Source organism: Lepidothrix coronata, unplaced genomic scaffold (assembly GCF_001604755.1).
Source record: "Lepidothrix coronata isolate B3197 unplaced genomic scaffold, Lepidothrix_coronata-1.0 Scaffold153, whole genome shotgun sequence".
NCBI classification, from domain to species: domain Eukaryota; kingdom Metazoa; phylum Chordata; class Aves; order Passeriformes; family Pipridae; genus Lepidothrix; species Lepidothrix coronata.
Window position 1 is genome coordinate 302,798 of NW_016690333.1, and position 16,508 is coordinate 319,305.

The 16,508-nt window shown below is 37.8% G+C and overlaps 1 protein-coding gene across 7 annotated transcripts in view; it reads right to left on the reverse strand.

Annotated features, from left to right (window-relative positions):
- Positions 1 to 12,764, reverse strand: part of DPY19L3 (dpy-19 like 3 (C. elegans)) — a 33,852-nt gene extending 21,088 nt beyond the window's left edge. For 6 of the 7 annotated variants that reach the window (XR_001877020.1, XR_001877019.1, XM_017828808.1 and 3 more), the window contains exons 1-7: positions 12,696 to 12,764; positions 11,463 to 11,605; positions 9,867 to 10,000; positions 3,370 to 3,460; positions 2,409 to 2,530; positions 2,058 to 2,203; positions 276 to 399 (exon numbers count right to left, since the gene is read on the reverse strand). Coding sequence is in view for 5 of the 7 variants with exons in the window: in XM_017828808.1 (XP_017684297.1) it covers positions 276 to 399; positions 2,058 to 2,203; positions 2,409 to 2,530; positions 3,370 to 3,460; positions 9,867 to 10,000; positions 11,463 to 11,565 (720 nt within the window). In the remaining 2 variants the exon portion in view is untranslated. Of the gene's footprint in view, positions 1 to 275; positions 400 to 2,057; positions 2,204 to 2,408; positions 2,531 to 3,369; positions 3,461 to 9,236; positions 9,287 to 9,866; positions 10,001 to 11,462; positions 11,606 to 12,695 lie in introns of those variants that run through there. The other variant, XM_017828809.1, reaches the window with a different exon arrangement.
- Positions 12,765 to 16,508: the final 3,744 nt, after the last annotated feature.

The window sequence follows — 16,508 nt, forward strand, 5'->3', positions numbered from 1 at the left end:
TTAAGAGTTATGAATTCTTGATTTATGCCTGTGTTTTATCCCCGTAACACCACTTGCAAGAAAACAGTGAGATCTCAACCAGTTTCAGCCCCTAGATTAACATGCAAAACGTGTTTTACTGTGCTATAAATAGCAGTTACTTGATCAAATCGAGGAGTAATGACTTAACAACTGTTTGTCAAAGAAACTGCATCACCCATTTGCTTTTATTCTTGCAGATCAGGACAGTTTTCTGTGACTAATTTTACTGTGTCATACTTGTCAGAAATACTCACTTCTTGAACAGGCTGTAAATGAGTTCTGAGTAGGTATGTGATGGCTGCTATCTGAACAGCAAAGAACGGTAGTGCCCAGTTCTCTCTTAGAGGAATGGTGAATTCTACCCTTGTGGTATCTACTCTGTACAAAACAAAGAGTTTCAGAAATTTAAAATAAAGAAAACAACAGCTCAGTGATAGAGAAGTTGCAATGACAGGCATCTTTGTGGTATTTAAACTACTTATTTATAAAAAGGCAGGCTCTACAGTCTAGTTCCTTCAACATGCCTGGCTCTGAAAAAAATCATTATGAAGGTTCTGTCAGTTATCCATTGTTTCTGTATCTCAAATATTGTACTTTAGTATCACTTACAGTCAAAAAAATATACTATGAATTAAAACTTACTTAAGAAGAACAGCTTGGGTAAATTTAAAAATGGAAAAACAAACCCCAAACTAAAAACACTCCCAAAATCCAGCTCGTGGATTTTCACACCACAGGTAATTTTACTTAATTTTTTGGTTTGCAAACACACATACAATAATACAAACAGGTATCAGTTTCTTCACTGTGGTCCCAATGCAGTGAATTTGAATACAGCTAAACTGGTTAAGAGATTCTGGTCATTTTTGGTAACTTTTGAACACAAACAGGATGTGAAGTTAGTAAAAGTTCCCCAAAGAGCAGTTATTTACAAAACCTGAATTAAAGGTTAAAAAAAACTTAATTCCCTTTTTTTCTTGTGTTGAGAAAATGTTTGCTAAAAAGGAAAGTAAGCAAGACATCTGAGACATGTTTAGCTGGATGAAAGAAGTGTTTAAATGGAGTTACTCAGTAGCCTCAGATGTGCTTTATCTGGACAGAAAGTCTTTATCCAAATCAATTCCATGTATTTATTCTACTTGTGTAAAGGATAACAAGCTTTCCTTGTTCATGGATTATTAGAAAGATGGATAAAACAAATTTGCTCCAAATATTCTGTGAATGGCAAAGATGACCTCATCAAAGAAACATGTGAAATACTGTACACTGAATTTCTTTTTTAATTACTTTTATATTTGGAGAAAGAAACATTTTGCCACTGTACACCTACAATTATTCTGTAATGGACATGCTTGCAGATAAACTTCTTCAGAGCTACTGATTAACATATCAAACAATTTTGATAGAACCAACACTGTACTTTTATTTTCTTGATTAATTTACAGATAACAGCCCATGTCACCAGTCTTAGCTTCGTGCCAGCAGCTTATTTCTGGCATAAAGCCAGTTCTTAAGTTTTTATCTCCAAAGAATTCTTCAAGGGATAAAGCACTAGAACAGCTCAAGTACCATCTTTTTTTTTTCTGTGAGGTTTATTGAAGGAGATGTTTACAGGAATAAGGGAAGAGAGGAGCTGAACTTCTGATGAGCTGAGGCTGCTGAAGGAATCCCTGGAGGGTTGGGTGTGGGGCAATACCTGCAGATGTGTGTAACACCTAAGAGCTCCTAGGCTGGAGAAGACAGGGCACATCATCTGGAGGTCCAGACACATCTGAAAGATGCAGTCCACTTTCAGAGACCAATTTAAGCCAAAATTTTCTATTCAAACTTCATGAAAGTTTAAAAACCCAGCCTGCAATTGTCAGCTCATTTCTGATTATTTTCTAATAAACATTTTTTTTCCATTTTCTGGCTTATCAGAGAGAGGCCTTATAGTTTCATTTTTTTTTCCAATTAATCATGCAGTTAAAGCTTTAATGCCTTACCTTTGAAATGAGGTACAATTTTAGAAAGAGTGAATGTTTAATCTCACTTACCTGTTTGTAATATACCAGCAAGCTGCCAACAACCCTGAAAGCCATGTTCCACTAAGAAGCCAGCTTGTTACATACAGAGCAATGACATAAACTGCCTGAAGTCCAAACAAAGTGTAGATATAAAAATAAACAGGCTCTAGGTATTGCTGTAAAACACAAGAATACTGATGTTGACATTAAACCACTCATGGGGGGCGGGAATTATACTTAGAATGAATTAGGTTTTGCTTTTACAAATTAAAAAGGTATCAGGAATGTTTCTAATTGGAAAATAACTACAAAGGGGAGCTATGATTCACTGTGAAATCTTCATAATGCACTTACAATCTAAAGCCATAAATAAATGCCTACCTGAATTGGAAGAATCCTATACAGAATGCTGAGAAACACCTCCTGGTAAACATTCATTCTTTCAAGTATGTTAATTGTCCTCACAGATTCAGTTTTATTGTCATATACTAAACCATGTAAACCTTAATGATAAAGAGAAATTGAAATAGGAGATTGTCATTTTCCTCCTCCATCTTCATTTGAACAGTGAATAACTTTTTCAAAGGTATTTTAGGATCTCTCATCAGAAACTGCAAACTTTGAGTCAATGATTCAGAACACATCACCTCTGAATCAACACGACCTTCTGAGGTCTTCAGCTTCCCCACTTCAAATGTGACTCACAGTGCTAATTCAAGTACTATATATTTAGTGGTGTATAACACATTTATTTTTATACTTCCATCCCTAGCATAGAATGTGTGGTACTGGATCTTGAGAACTTTCTTGTTCCTACTTTGAGCACAAGTGAAGTTAATATTGACAAACGTGTAGTATAACCAAAATTGCTAGGGAGCAACAGTTAACTATCTAAAAAACATGAGACTGTCCCAGAAAGGCCCATCACTGTATGATTTCCTTGGAAGCTGTTCATTGTGTCACTTACTGTCCAGGCATACAAGCAAAAAACCATTGTCCCTTCCCACAAATAGCTAATAGTTCAAATTAAACAAGAGAAGAATAAAAATGAAGGTAGTACACCACATAAACCAGCAAGGCTGAAACCTCAACAGGTATGAAAACTGTCCCTCAAACTGACTGCCTCCATCAGGATGTGAAGGTGTGGCACAGAAACCAAGGTATCATTGTTAAATTTATTATGTCCATAGCTTGGTGGCTCCCTGGCATATGAACAGTACAATTGTTACACTATCTCACAGTTTTATAGTATTCCTTGTTCTTGGTTGTATTTGAAAAAAACCCAAACCTAGAACAGTCAGCTGGCAACACCAAGCAAAACTTACTTTACAGTTTACAATACCTTGCTGTATGGAAGCAGCCTGAATCATCTGTTTGTAGTAGGAATAATAAAGTCCACATTCAGTCCTGAATGAAATTTCTCTTTCCACTTCCTGCAAGTGAAAGTTCAACAGTAAATTCACTTTCCATTTGCTTTTCACAGTCATATGAAGCTGCCTTCAACTCAAGTTCTTGCTGCACCAGGGAAATTCACCTACACAGAGGTTTTGGGTTTGGGCATTCCGTGCAACTTACTTCAACTAAAGGTAAAATACATGGAAAATTAGGGTGAGAGGCAAAGGACTGAGGTGTAAATGACTCTGTTAACTGGGGAACTATATATGGCTTTTGTGATTCTGATATGCTGCTTGGAAAGATTCTGGATATCTTAATTTTTTTGTAATATTAAATGTTTAGATAGGTGCAGTGGCCAACAGCTGGACTTCAAAGCTGCATATGCTTGCTCAGTGCATTTAACCTTTTGTTCCAGATGTAGTTATCCCATAGCATTCCATGGCTTTGCCAGCTTAAGGCTCAATTAATCCAGTGTGCTATAGTGGGGCTGCACCAAAATGCCAAGGATATTTCAGCTGGCAGAGGATGCTGCTGCCCACTTGCTCAGTGCTGGTTCTTGCAGGAAGCCAGCTGTCATCACTCTCATTCTTAAATTACAGGGTAAAGGAAAAGGGACTCTTGATTTGGCTTTAGGTCTAGGTGAATTCGTTATTTTTAATTTCAAATTGTTCAAATCATCTAAACCAGGTACACTTCAAACTATGGCTCTTTCTTGGCTGATATGGCAGCAGATGGAGTCCAGTGAGATCTGAAAGCTCTTTATTTTGGAATTCACTTCCTTTTGTCAACTCATTAGTTGTGAAGACCCAGTGAAACTCAGCAAATCCACAGCCTTGGGCAACCACATTTAAACAAAGTAAGACTGCATGAACAACCAATCTGAAGAGAACTAATAGGCATCTTGTACAAAAGGGTTCTATTATTAGTGATCTTTTTAGTAGTTTATATAAAAACATCCCAGCAAACATATAAGCAGGTTAGAAAGCATTTATATCCAGTTAGAAAAAGCTTATATTGAGATTTGAAAATCCAATTAAATTTCTCTATGTGGTGTATGCAAGTCATTAAGAAATTTATGTGAGATTTCTAAAAATAATCTTATTAATTCATTCTTTACAAAAGGACATTTCTGAAGTAACAAAAAGTTACTGTTTTCAGAGACTTTTATGAATGCCACTCTGGTTAATGCAACCTTGCACAGAACCCCAAGACTTTCATCTTTCTTATACAGTCCCATCTCTTTTGCTGGAACACAATCAATACTATTTCAGAGCTAATATAAAGCTGGATAAAAAATCATGTTCCTCTCTTCTTTACTGCCTAGTATAGAATCTTATCTCAAAACACGTGTTTTATTGAAGTCAACTGTTGACAAACCAGTATTAGTTCTGGTCTGAGAAAAGTCAACAGATAAAACCACAACTGATTCAATTTAAGTTCACAATTAAACTCTCCAGCTGCCCTAGGACACACAAGTCATCAGCATACCAGCAGAAGGAACTGACATTGGCACCAAATAACCAAAAGCCACACACTCAGAAAGATGAGAATGTTGGATTTTGAACAAGTTCTAAAGTCATCACTACTAAAAGGTTTTCTAATAGCAAAAAGTGGCTGACTCTAAGTGTCCATACAAAAAAAAGAAAAAAAAGAGGAATGTTAACATTTGGAATTTATTAAGGGGGAGAGAGGAGTCACAGAGGGGGATCTAATTAGCAAAAATGCATTCAAACATGATTAATTTGTAATCCTGACACCAGCTGTATTCAACCAAATGCTATACTTTATGAGACAAACACTAGTGAGTTTTACATCTGTTTCATGCTAAGATAACATCTGTTTGATTCATCCACAATACTTTTCCAGTTCTACAGCAATTTATACTTTTCCTTGCATTCCACGTCAATAAAATACAGACTTATGGGTAAGCACTGGAAGAGCAAACTTATCTTTCTGTATATTCACTTAGTGAGGTTTTAACAAAGAAGTTATCACTCTTCCAAGGAAAAAAAAAAGACTACTGTCCTCCAGAATACACACGGAGTTACATATTATTCCAATTTATGCAATTGTATCTTTATAATATTAAACACAGTAAAATACAAAGGACTTTCTTTCATGGGCAGCGCAGAATTCTACAGCTTAGCTTAAAGAAGTCATTCAGAATGCTGAGCAAGCAGCCAAAGTCTGACTTGAGTATAAATAATAAATAAAGAGCATAAATAAGGCTCAAATTGCTTTTCTTTTTTGGCATAGCTAAAGCAAAATTTTTGTAATGGAAACTGTTTTTTAGTCTGTATAGGTGGGAAGTCAACCTAGACAGCTGCTGTCAGTGTTCCCAGTTGAGAACACGCCTTCAGCAAAGGTATTTAATCCTTGGACATGGTCTCCTGGCTGGTTAAGCCCCAGCCCATCTGCTAGGATGTCATGTTCCTCCTCAGATCAGACTTATGATCCAGAGTAAAAGTACCCATAACAACTCAACAGGTACTTCTGTGGAAAAGTACCTCCACAGTTCTGGGCTGCCCTTCTCCTTACACATTCACTTTGTACAGTTCTAATTAGTTGGCCTCCTGTTTCCCCACCTTTTTTTCACAGAATCATGGAATGGTCTGGGTTGGAAGCAACCTTAAAGCTCATCTCTTTCCACCCCCTGCCATAGGCAGGGACACCTTCCACTATCCCAGGTTGCTCCAAGCCCATTCCAACCTGGCCTTGGACACTTCCAGGGATGGGGCAGCCTCAGTTTCTCTGGGCACCCATCTTTGTTTTGCATTCAAAGTGTAAAAATATAAGCACTTCAGAGACTAAATCCCAAGACTCTCATCCTGCATGTCTGAAAGATTTAAAATTTTGTATTTTTACATCTGACTTCTTGGAAGCAGCCATTTTATTAAAGGGAAATTCAATAATAGTAGTTTAAATGCTTACTCAGCAGGGATGAAGAACAAATGAATGCTCTGAAGTTTATCTGTTTGTTCTAGAGTATTAATTTGCTCATTCCTGTTCAAAGTTTCTTCAGGATTTGTGTTTGAACAAGCAATGCAACAGCTGATGGGAGAGGTGGCCCCCCATTTTGTTATTCTCATAGCAGATTCTGCACCAAAAAATATTAAACTGGAGGAACAGTCACCAAACTGCTATTGAAAATCACTGAAAATAGACAAGCCACTTTAGATATGTGATGCCAGAACATTTTAAGAAAACTGAGAAGATTTTTGGATAAGAAATCTGTTTTGACTTCCACCATCAAAACAGAAATCTTTGTTGGTTTAACATTTCCAAGAATGGATTCAAACTTTTTTCTTCAAAATTGTTTGGTCAAGATAAGTGATTATAACCTGTGATATTCATCATATATATAAGTGATTATTTCCTGCTGATAGGGGACAGAAACACAGCTTCTGACTGTGTGACATGGTATGCTGCATTGTCTTCTGGTTTTTTTTCTTTTTGTCATTCTTTCAGGAAGGCTTGAAATAAGGCAAAAAAAAGCAGCAATGGTGTATCTCCTTCATAGCATAAACCACTCCTCAAGATGTGCATTTTCAGTTTTTCAGGTAAGAAAACAATTTTACATCTTTCTCCAATGACCATGGCAAGTTGATAATAGCAGTGTATTTATTAGCAAATAAGAACAGGACTCTCACACAGTGCAGCAGCTGAAATCAAGGCACTGTTGAAAGCCATATTCAAAACAGAGCAAAACATTCAAAACAGAGCAAAACAGTTTAACCACTACCAAACAGTTTTTCTGGTTGGGTGAAGACACCCAAAACTGAACGGGCTTTGGATGAATTGCTACTGAAATTAGAGAAAGGTAATCACTGCAAGTGTGTCTGCAAGTTCTGACTTTAATGACTTAGGAGTTAAGAATCATGACTTTACATAGTGAACTCTTTTTACTTCCAGTTTTTAGGGTTGAGTACAATTGGCAAACTATATGATTTTGTAAGTATGCAACTGTGGTGTTCATGTATTAATAGGGTCTTCAGAACAAAAATTCCACCTTTTGTACCTAAATAGTGCATGTAAAAACATCTGCCTAGTGCAAAACTGCCAGATAAACATTGCAGACCTTCTTCTACTGCTGTACAAAGAGAGGAGTAAAAGAAAAGATGGCAAAACGAGTCTCCTGCTACATCTCACTGTGTTAATTTAGTCGCCACACAGACCCTTTTGGGTATGAATTCTTATTATCTGACTAATTGTAGCTTATTGAAAGGAATACAGTTCATGGGCATAATATATTGTTACATAGGTTTTGTATCAGCATTCAGTAACATAAATCCCCAAATTTGCACTGTTTATAGCCAACTCAGTGGGACTGAAGTTACTAGTTTAAAATGCATGCAAAAAGGAACTGATTTAGAATTTATTTTCTTTTCCATGTTTCAGAGCAGTGGTGATGCACTGCCATGTTTCATAGGCAGGGGGGTTAATGAAACACTGAATGTGCATCAGTATTGCATCCATTTATTCCGTATGTGATGTTTAATCAAAACGTAATGAAACAAAATCACCTCTGCATTTCACTAAGCAAGGCATGCAATAACTGTGGGCCAAGGATTAGACTACAGTCCTCCCTTCTGAGAATTTGGGCTGGGGTGTGAACTTAAACTTTTCTTTCCAAGCTTTCAGAAAGTTCAGTTAATACATGCAAAAAGATATCTTTTGACCAAACAGTAAAATGTCAGAGAAAAAAAGCAAATTTTCCATTTATTTTCCATGTAATTTTTGAGGGTCTCAGATTGTTCCACAGTATAGTTTATTCATGTCATTATTAGTATATACTATGTGCTGTAATTACAAGATTAGCCAATTCAGAAGTGCTGGGAAAAGATACAAACTCCTAGAGAGATTACACTGTCCACTCACACTCACAGGTACAGAAATGTCTATACACTATTTTACAGATGCTGGGATGAGCCTTCCTATCCCAGCTTTGCAGGGAATTTTACAGACTCCTCATATGAAGTCTTCTTGTCCCATACTACTCATAAACCAATACTAGGTTTAAAATTAGCACTGTAGCCATGTGCATTCTCTGGTGGAGAAAGGACACTGTGAGACCAGAGAGTATCTGCATCTCTTTCTTCTTTAACCTGCTGGGAGATGAACTTAATGCTTTTATAATCTTTCCATCAAATTGGCTGAAACTGCTCATGTTCCAATGTTACTTGTTATCAATCAACTCCATGGGATGAAATGAGAGCTACAGAGACAGAATCCAGATTAAAAATAATTAGAGGGTGTTACTTCAGTTTTGATATCTAATGGCTAGAATTCTAGTGTACTTAAAATGAAAACAATTAATTATCAAATGAAATTAGTGGGGACAACTTAATTACAACTACAGAATTGCTTATCTCAGTGACGTTTGTGCTCCTTGGATTAGTTTCACAGAATAAAAACACTGTATCTGTTACATCCACACATTGCCACAAATCCATGTCTGTTTGTACTTCAAAATGTATATAACACCTTGAAATTATTCAATAACTGCTTTTGGAAGCAAAAGGAAAACCTAAGGTGTACCTTCAATATATTGTATACCATCTATCTATATATTCAAAGAAAGATGAAGGTGGTTTACAAAATGTATTATATGTTTAATACAACAGCAGTTGTTTAAGTAAGTGCAAATTATTTTTTTAAGGGGAATATAAATGTTTCGGGGACAGAAAAATTGTGTAGTATAGGAAAGACATATTGCAATGCAATTATTTCAGTTAAATAGGTGTACTCTTTGAATAACATAATACACAGACCTGGCGGAGTGAATTTTAGGCATCTGAAAGGAAAATGACTCACCTGTTCTTTTCTCTGGTTAAATTTAGCTATTGGTACAGCAGCATTATTTTCTGTGCAATGATTATAGGAAAAAAAACTAGTCAGTCCTAGATCTTGGGAATGTTTGGTTTGACATTGGTGAATGGCTGAAATTATGTTTTGAGGCTTGCACATTTAGGATAACATTATATAAAATTTGTATTGGCTAGTAAAAGACTGTCCCTAAACTTTATTACAATATCACAGTATAAATGCGATTAAAGATCGATCTGCCAGGATTTTGCAGATTGTTTATTTCAACTGTTTTTATGTTTGTTTTTTTTTTTTAATTTTGGACTGCTTTGGATAAAAGAAAGATGACTGCAGAGAAACATAGAGCTGAATGCTGAAATTCTATTCTAGATAGAGATCGGTGGTTGGAAGAACTGTAGCTACAATTCAGACAGGAGCTGTGTAGCAATATTTTTAGAGAAAAATTGGGGACAGGTATTTATAGAACTGATGAAGTATTGAAAAAATGGTGGGAAGGAGAGAACAGCTTTTTTTTAAATTGAATTTTTCAAAATGAAATATTCTACCTTTTTGAGCAAGTTACAAGATAAATATATAAAGAAATGAAATTTCAATTAACGCTCATATTAATGGTGTTACCTTAATATTGGAAAACCACAGGTCATTTTCATGCAGGGTAGCAACATAAACAGAAGTAAGAAGTCCAAGAGACATGGCAACAATTCCACCAACAGTTACTGAGAGTATGTTCCATAGCTTTCCACCTGTATGATCTTGGAAGAAAAATAACTCAGTCTGTAACTGTGAAACACATAAATGAACCTAAAGGAATCTTGGAAAGTCATTTATACATCGCCTATCCTAGTACAGTTTACATTCTGCAGGTAACAGGACATTTGGTTTTAACACATCTTTATGGAGATGCATTATTTACTTTCTCATATAGCAAACTCAGAGGATTTTATTTACGTGCAAAGTGAAATAAAAGGTGCCTTAATTGGTAAAATGTAGTTACAATTTAGGAACACCGTGATCCTATACAAGTTTAGATCAGTGCCATACCAAATTTGTAATTCTAAATTGAAATATCCTCCAGGAGAACATTTTTAATTCAAGCAATGCAGGATGACACTTGGAACACAAAGTGAGAAATTAACATCTCCTTCACGTGTCATAAAATGGCTCCCTGTTTTTTGGGGGTTTGCTTGTTTTTTTGTAGAAAACAGCACTGAAGGTTCAGAAGTCTCACTAAATACCCACAAAGAGACTGAACAGCAGCCAAAGCAGCCTTTGATAATGGTGTCCTGCTTTGAATTGCAGATGGCCTCCTGCTGACACTGGAATAAGATTAGGGATGGAATCATAGGAAAGAAAGGTTGTGTTTCTAGGTAGCTCAAGCCATTTACTGTACACTTACATTCCTAGGTTTTAGTTTGTTGAGGTTTTCTTTTTTTTTTTTTTTTTTTTTTAAGTTCATGTAAGGTTTGATAAGGATTTAGTGACCTGGAATTTTATCTTTGAAATGGCTATTTCATACTCTGTGTGACATCTCCATAACAAGGTCCAGCTCTGCAATTCCAAGGAACCGAGGGCTGGGCTGGATGAGAACTACGATCACTCTCCCTTTGTGTATTTACCCCAAGTGTGTTTGTGTGGAAACAAACATGTAACTTTCCTTTCCTCTGCCCAAACTGCATATATAGAAACATCCCTTAAAGTAACTTAAACAAACAAACAAAAAAGCAACAAACTTTGTCAGCTCTAAAGCTGTAATTCCATACAAAAATATTGCCAGAATTTGTTTACTTAAACAGACCCTGGAATTCAGACACTTAACGTCTGCCTTTTAAATCTACCTACCTAGTGTCCTATAAATTAAAAAGCAAAAGTTTGCAGGTAAGTTCAGATTTTATGTGCAATCTGCTTGTACTTAAGCACATCTCATCAGTTGTCTTCAAATCTTTTGAGGTTACCAATGATTTGAACTGGGATTCTTTTAAGAAGCTACGATGACACATAAAGTCTGAATTTGTTCTCACCAATTTACATCAGGATTTTAAAAGAGATGACACTGACAGCAATCTGCACATCTCTGTCTAATCCAATTGATTTTGGTGATATTTAAGTATGACAATGCATTGGGTACATACCTAGTTCTAACCTGTGCCTAGGATAGGCATCAAAAGCTAAACATTACTAAACACTCATAAAGTTACAATCCTTTTCATTACCCACCAGATGGAATTTTCCCATCAGGCTTCACATTTGTCTCCTCTGAAGGCTGATCTTCCGCTGCTTCTGTGCCTTTTCCAACCCTCCTCTGTCTTATGGTTGTCATGATGTCAGTCACTTTAATTCATTATTCTTCAGCCTGACTCCTAAATGGACACATACAAGCAATGCATCTTCCTACCCAAACATTCACTTAACAGTGTATGAAATATGTGAAAACAGAACCACATCTTACTGACATTACAGACTCTGACTTAGGGAATTCTACTGTATTGAAGTATATCTTACAAAAATGCAAGTATTTTTTTTGTAGTCTGTACAACTCAGAGAGCAAATGAAAGTAATGCAAAGGTTTGTAATGACCTAAGGTTCAAAATTTTACACACTCTTGAACAGGCTTTTGGAATGATTATTATTTTGACTGCCCTCACTTTTAGCCCTTTACTCAAAACACACTCAAGGTTCCCCTTTTTTAAAAAACTGTAGGCCTTTCAAAGAAAAATTAGTTCTTTCTGGGTATTTTAGTTGCGTGTTTAAAATAGGAATCCCGTTTTTTAAATCCTGGCTTTCAGGAAATCCCAAAAAAGGGGGGCCATAGGATACCAGGGGAACACGTGTTATAAAAAAACAGGAGACAGCACTAAAAAAAAATACTTGATGTTTCATGCTGCTAAAGCACCACAGAATTTTTGAACATTACAAGAAAGACAGAAAGCGCAGGCAGTCATTCCCCTGTCAACTCCCAGGTGCTCTCAGCAACCCAGGGATGCTCCATACATCGGACTGCTCCATCCTGCCACTCAACACTTGGAAATCAGCGACATCCCACCCTGCAAAAACCCGCTCCATCCCCAGCCAGCGGCAGCTGGTGTTTGTGTCACCGCTGGGGTAACTGCGCTGGTAACCACGGAACTTCGTTCAAAGCTTTAGCAGCGGATTAGCTTCGGAAAACACCTGGGAAAACACGGCGGGAGGGGGACGGGGGGGGGGAACTATGCGAGCGTGTATCTAAGCTGGCTTGAAACAGCTGTTTCGTAGAACACCCGACAATTAATTATAAAATAAAGGCGAGATGCTCATCCCCACCCCTCCTCGGCCGGGTCTCCCCACGCTCCGCCCCAGCCCAGGTGAGCCGTGCCCGGGGGACCGGAGCGGGGCCGGGCCCGGCCGCTCCCCGCGGCCTCCGCGGCCCAGGGCGGCTCCTCCCGCCGCCTCCCCCGAACCCCGCGCCGGTACCTGCGGGGGCTCCGCGGCCGCTGCTCCCGCTCCCGCCGGCGCTGCTGCTGCGGGACCGCCCGGGCCCCGCGGCGGGCAGGGAAGGGGAAGGGAAAGGGAAGGGAAAGGGCGGGCGCGGCGCCGAGCGCTCGGCCCTGCCGGGCGGGGCGGCCGCGGGGCGGGCACAGCCCCGTCACAGGGCTGGCCCTGCCCGCCCCGACACGGGTTCCAGCGCTGGTTTGAATTCCCGAGGCGGGATGGCGGCGGAAATCCGGCCGGGAACGGGGCGGTGGGAGCCGGGAGCGGGATGCGCTCCCCGCCGAGGGTCGTGATGTCTCACCCCGCGGGGAGAGCCTGTGCTAAAATAGGGCCCTAGAATTTGTTTGTCGGATTTTAATTTTATTTTTTTTCTCCCCCCGCTTTCCCTACATGTATATAGTGTCACGTGCACTTGATTTTCAAATTGAAATTAGAATCTTAAAGAGGCGCGCCTGGTATTTCACTCGTTATACGCTCTATTGTGTGTCTTGATTAATTGCACCATAAACATTTAAGGGGGGGGGAGACCTTTTGTAGTAGGAAGGTAATGGCAGCACAAACATTCGTTCTATTTAACTAGTACAACCTACCCATGCAATATATTTTTCCTGTAAATGTTACTTGTAGTGTCTTCAAAAAACATTCCCCATTAACTCATAACCAGATCCTATCACAGAAAGCTGATTTCCCAATAATCCATGCAAATTCTGAGCATCAGACAGGGATAGAGCTCACTTCTTCAGGACAGTATTTAGTTGATTTTCCATCACCATTTTACAGTACTGCAATACTGAGTTGTGTTGGTTTTTTTTTTTTTCTTTTGCATTCCACAACCTTGGTTGAGTGAAAAAGTCCTTGAGCAAAAAGAGGCATGAAACTCATAGGAAGCATGCTCAGAGAGACCAAGAAAACTGTAAGTAGTAATCGTCCTGGTAATTCAGAGCTTTTTTTCAGTGTTTTTCAGTATTTGCTTTGCACATTAGAACATAAAACATTACAATGTTTTATAAAACAAACAATGATTTTCTTACTTCCTCTGATAAAGCTCTCAAAATAGTTAAAAATTCTACTATAAATCAATTTACAGCAAACAGACCAGCCATACTTGGTTTTTATTTATTCATTTAGAACAAATGAAGGCAGGTGGTACATTTGTGGGAAATACTTAACTTGGAATGTGAGAACTAAAGAACTATGAGCTTCACCATGGGCATAAGATTTACCTTCCTTTTATCACTAATAGCATCACTGCCACATCGTACATGTCAGGTGTTTGTTAAAATGAACATATTTTATAGAGACAAGCAATTTTACAGTGTAAAAAAAGAAAAAACACCTTGAATGTCTGTAGGGTTTTGTGTAAAGGAGGTCAGATAATGTACTTAAATTTCTAAGAAAGGGAATGCTGTGGAAGATATTTCCTTGAATGGAAATTCTCCTTATCCACTACTTGTAAAGAGGCCAATGAAAAGTAAATTCTACATGGAACAAAAAGTTGCAGAGTTGGTTAGAAAACATAATCAGTGAAGAGCTTTAGAAATCCCTGAGAAGGGGGGAGTTGTCTTAATTCTATGGTATTTTGTGACACTGTGCGTGGATGTAATGATTTTTATGTGATAAGTTACTATGGTCAGCTGGAGAAGTTTTCCATTTTGTGCAAATGATTGCACAGGACCAGCAGTACAAATCCCACTGATGTTCCTGAACTAATAACAGAATCTACACTGCAAAATAGTGTTATTAGAGCTGAAAAGTTTGTGTTATAGAAAAGCATTGGACAGCCTTACATAGTTGTTAATGTATCAAAGAGTAAATGTTACTTTTAAGTCATTTTAGAGTAACTAATCAGCTATCACCTTCCTTTTGAAATACTAACACTTATTGTTCAAGTTTCAAAGAGCAGAAGATTAGATAGTTGGGAAAATAAAAAATGCATTTTTCCTCAATTCTGTATATTTTAACAAGTCATTTCCTGTTGCAATAAGTGTTTGAGTGCAGCACTAGAAAAAAATGGAGTTATTTATATTCTCACTGAAACAATGTATTGGGCAACATGTTCTTGATAGAAATTGAATGTTTCAAGTTGTGAAGAGAGAAGAGAGTTCAAGGAGAACTCAAGAGCTTCCAGACTGATATTAGTATCTGACAACTGTATTATAAAATGTAAATTAAAATTCACCAAACTGCAGCAAGCAACCAGTAATACTGATTATTATTATATCATTACAGTATTTTTATAATACTGTTGTAATGCTGGCTTTTTACTTGCCAGAACAGCAAAAGGATATTTAACAATATTCTGTTTGCTCATTCTGTTCCAATTAGATCAAAGTGGCAAAGTCTTCATGTTAGTACCTGGTTCCCCATAATCTCAGCAAATGACATCTACAAACCATAGCGTACAGGGAATGAATGAAACTTTAAATTCAATTTCTTTATACTATTTACATTTGTTTTCTCTTGGCTTGTCACATTCAGTACTGTAGAAAGAGCTACTGTGAAACACAAGACTCAAATTCTGCCCAAGTAAAATTTTGAGTCTAAACCTGCAATGTTTTTAGTTGCTGTTCAGCAGCCACGTGGTGTGTAGCAAACACACCAAATTTCTAGGTTCTCTCTTTTTTTTCCAACTTTTACAGTTTGTCAGGGTCCTGAAGTTTTGCTTTTGGGTAAAAGAATCTTAGTTTTACCTATTCTGAATTTTGTTACCAAGCTACTATTAGGTCAGGTCAGTTCTCATGGTGGTTCACTTCCTGAGTGACTCGGTGTGACAGCTCTTTTCCAAATATGCCTAGAAGGGGCTGCAAAAAAACCCTCAGTAATGTGGTGCATTAACTTTTCTGCAGCAATGCCAACCATAAATAGTTGCCAAAGACATAGGACAGAGTCATTCAGATCCCACTGGTGTGTGGCAGGGCTCTTGCCCATTTTCTCCAAGTTCCCAGCTGTGTCACAATCATCAAAGGTTCGGTCAGTGCTGCTCTATCCCAACAACCTGGGTCCAGTCCAATTTGTGATCATACTCAACTAGGTTATTTATGGGAGGGGAGAAACTTCTGATGGGGCTCTTTTGTTTTATTAAGCTGAAGTGAGGATGGTATTTTAGCCCAGACACCTTTTTTCCCCAGGTTTTGCATTAGAGAAAATGTGACAAAGCTGCATGACACAGCATCTGTAGCATTGCATCTAAACCCATTTTTAGTTTTCCACCTTTTATTTCAACATATTTGGTCCAGGGCCATAATAATAGCAAAAATAAAATGACAATAAGAAGAAAAGTTTGCCTGTTTATGTAAATATAAACCATGCTGATACCAGCAATAGGTACTCTGGCCATACTCTCTCTTTTCTCTCCAGAAATTGTAACTGAATTAGACTTTTCTTGTCCCTCTGAAAAAAATGGGAAGAAATGTTCCAGCAAGGCCAAGAAATATGCTGTATATTTAAAATTAGGTTGCAATATATGTTTTGGCTGATGTGATGGATAAGCAAAGATCAATCATTTACCTGAAAAAAGCTGTGCAAGGCTTTCACTCTATTTAAATTAGGGAAAAAACTCCCACTAGCTTCAGTGTGAATTCTGAAATTCCAGTTCTGTCCTTCAGCATCGTCCCATCCTCACTGCATGCAGACTTACAAGTATTTTGACTTTAACAGTCTCATATTTCATCACCACAGTTACTTTGATAAAACTTGTATTAACAGTATTAAAACTGTAATAACTTGACACAAGGGTGAGAAATGGCAGTAAAGTATTTCAAATACTTTTTGATTTAAACAGATCCCCCTCTCTCT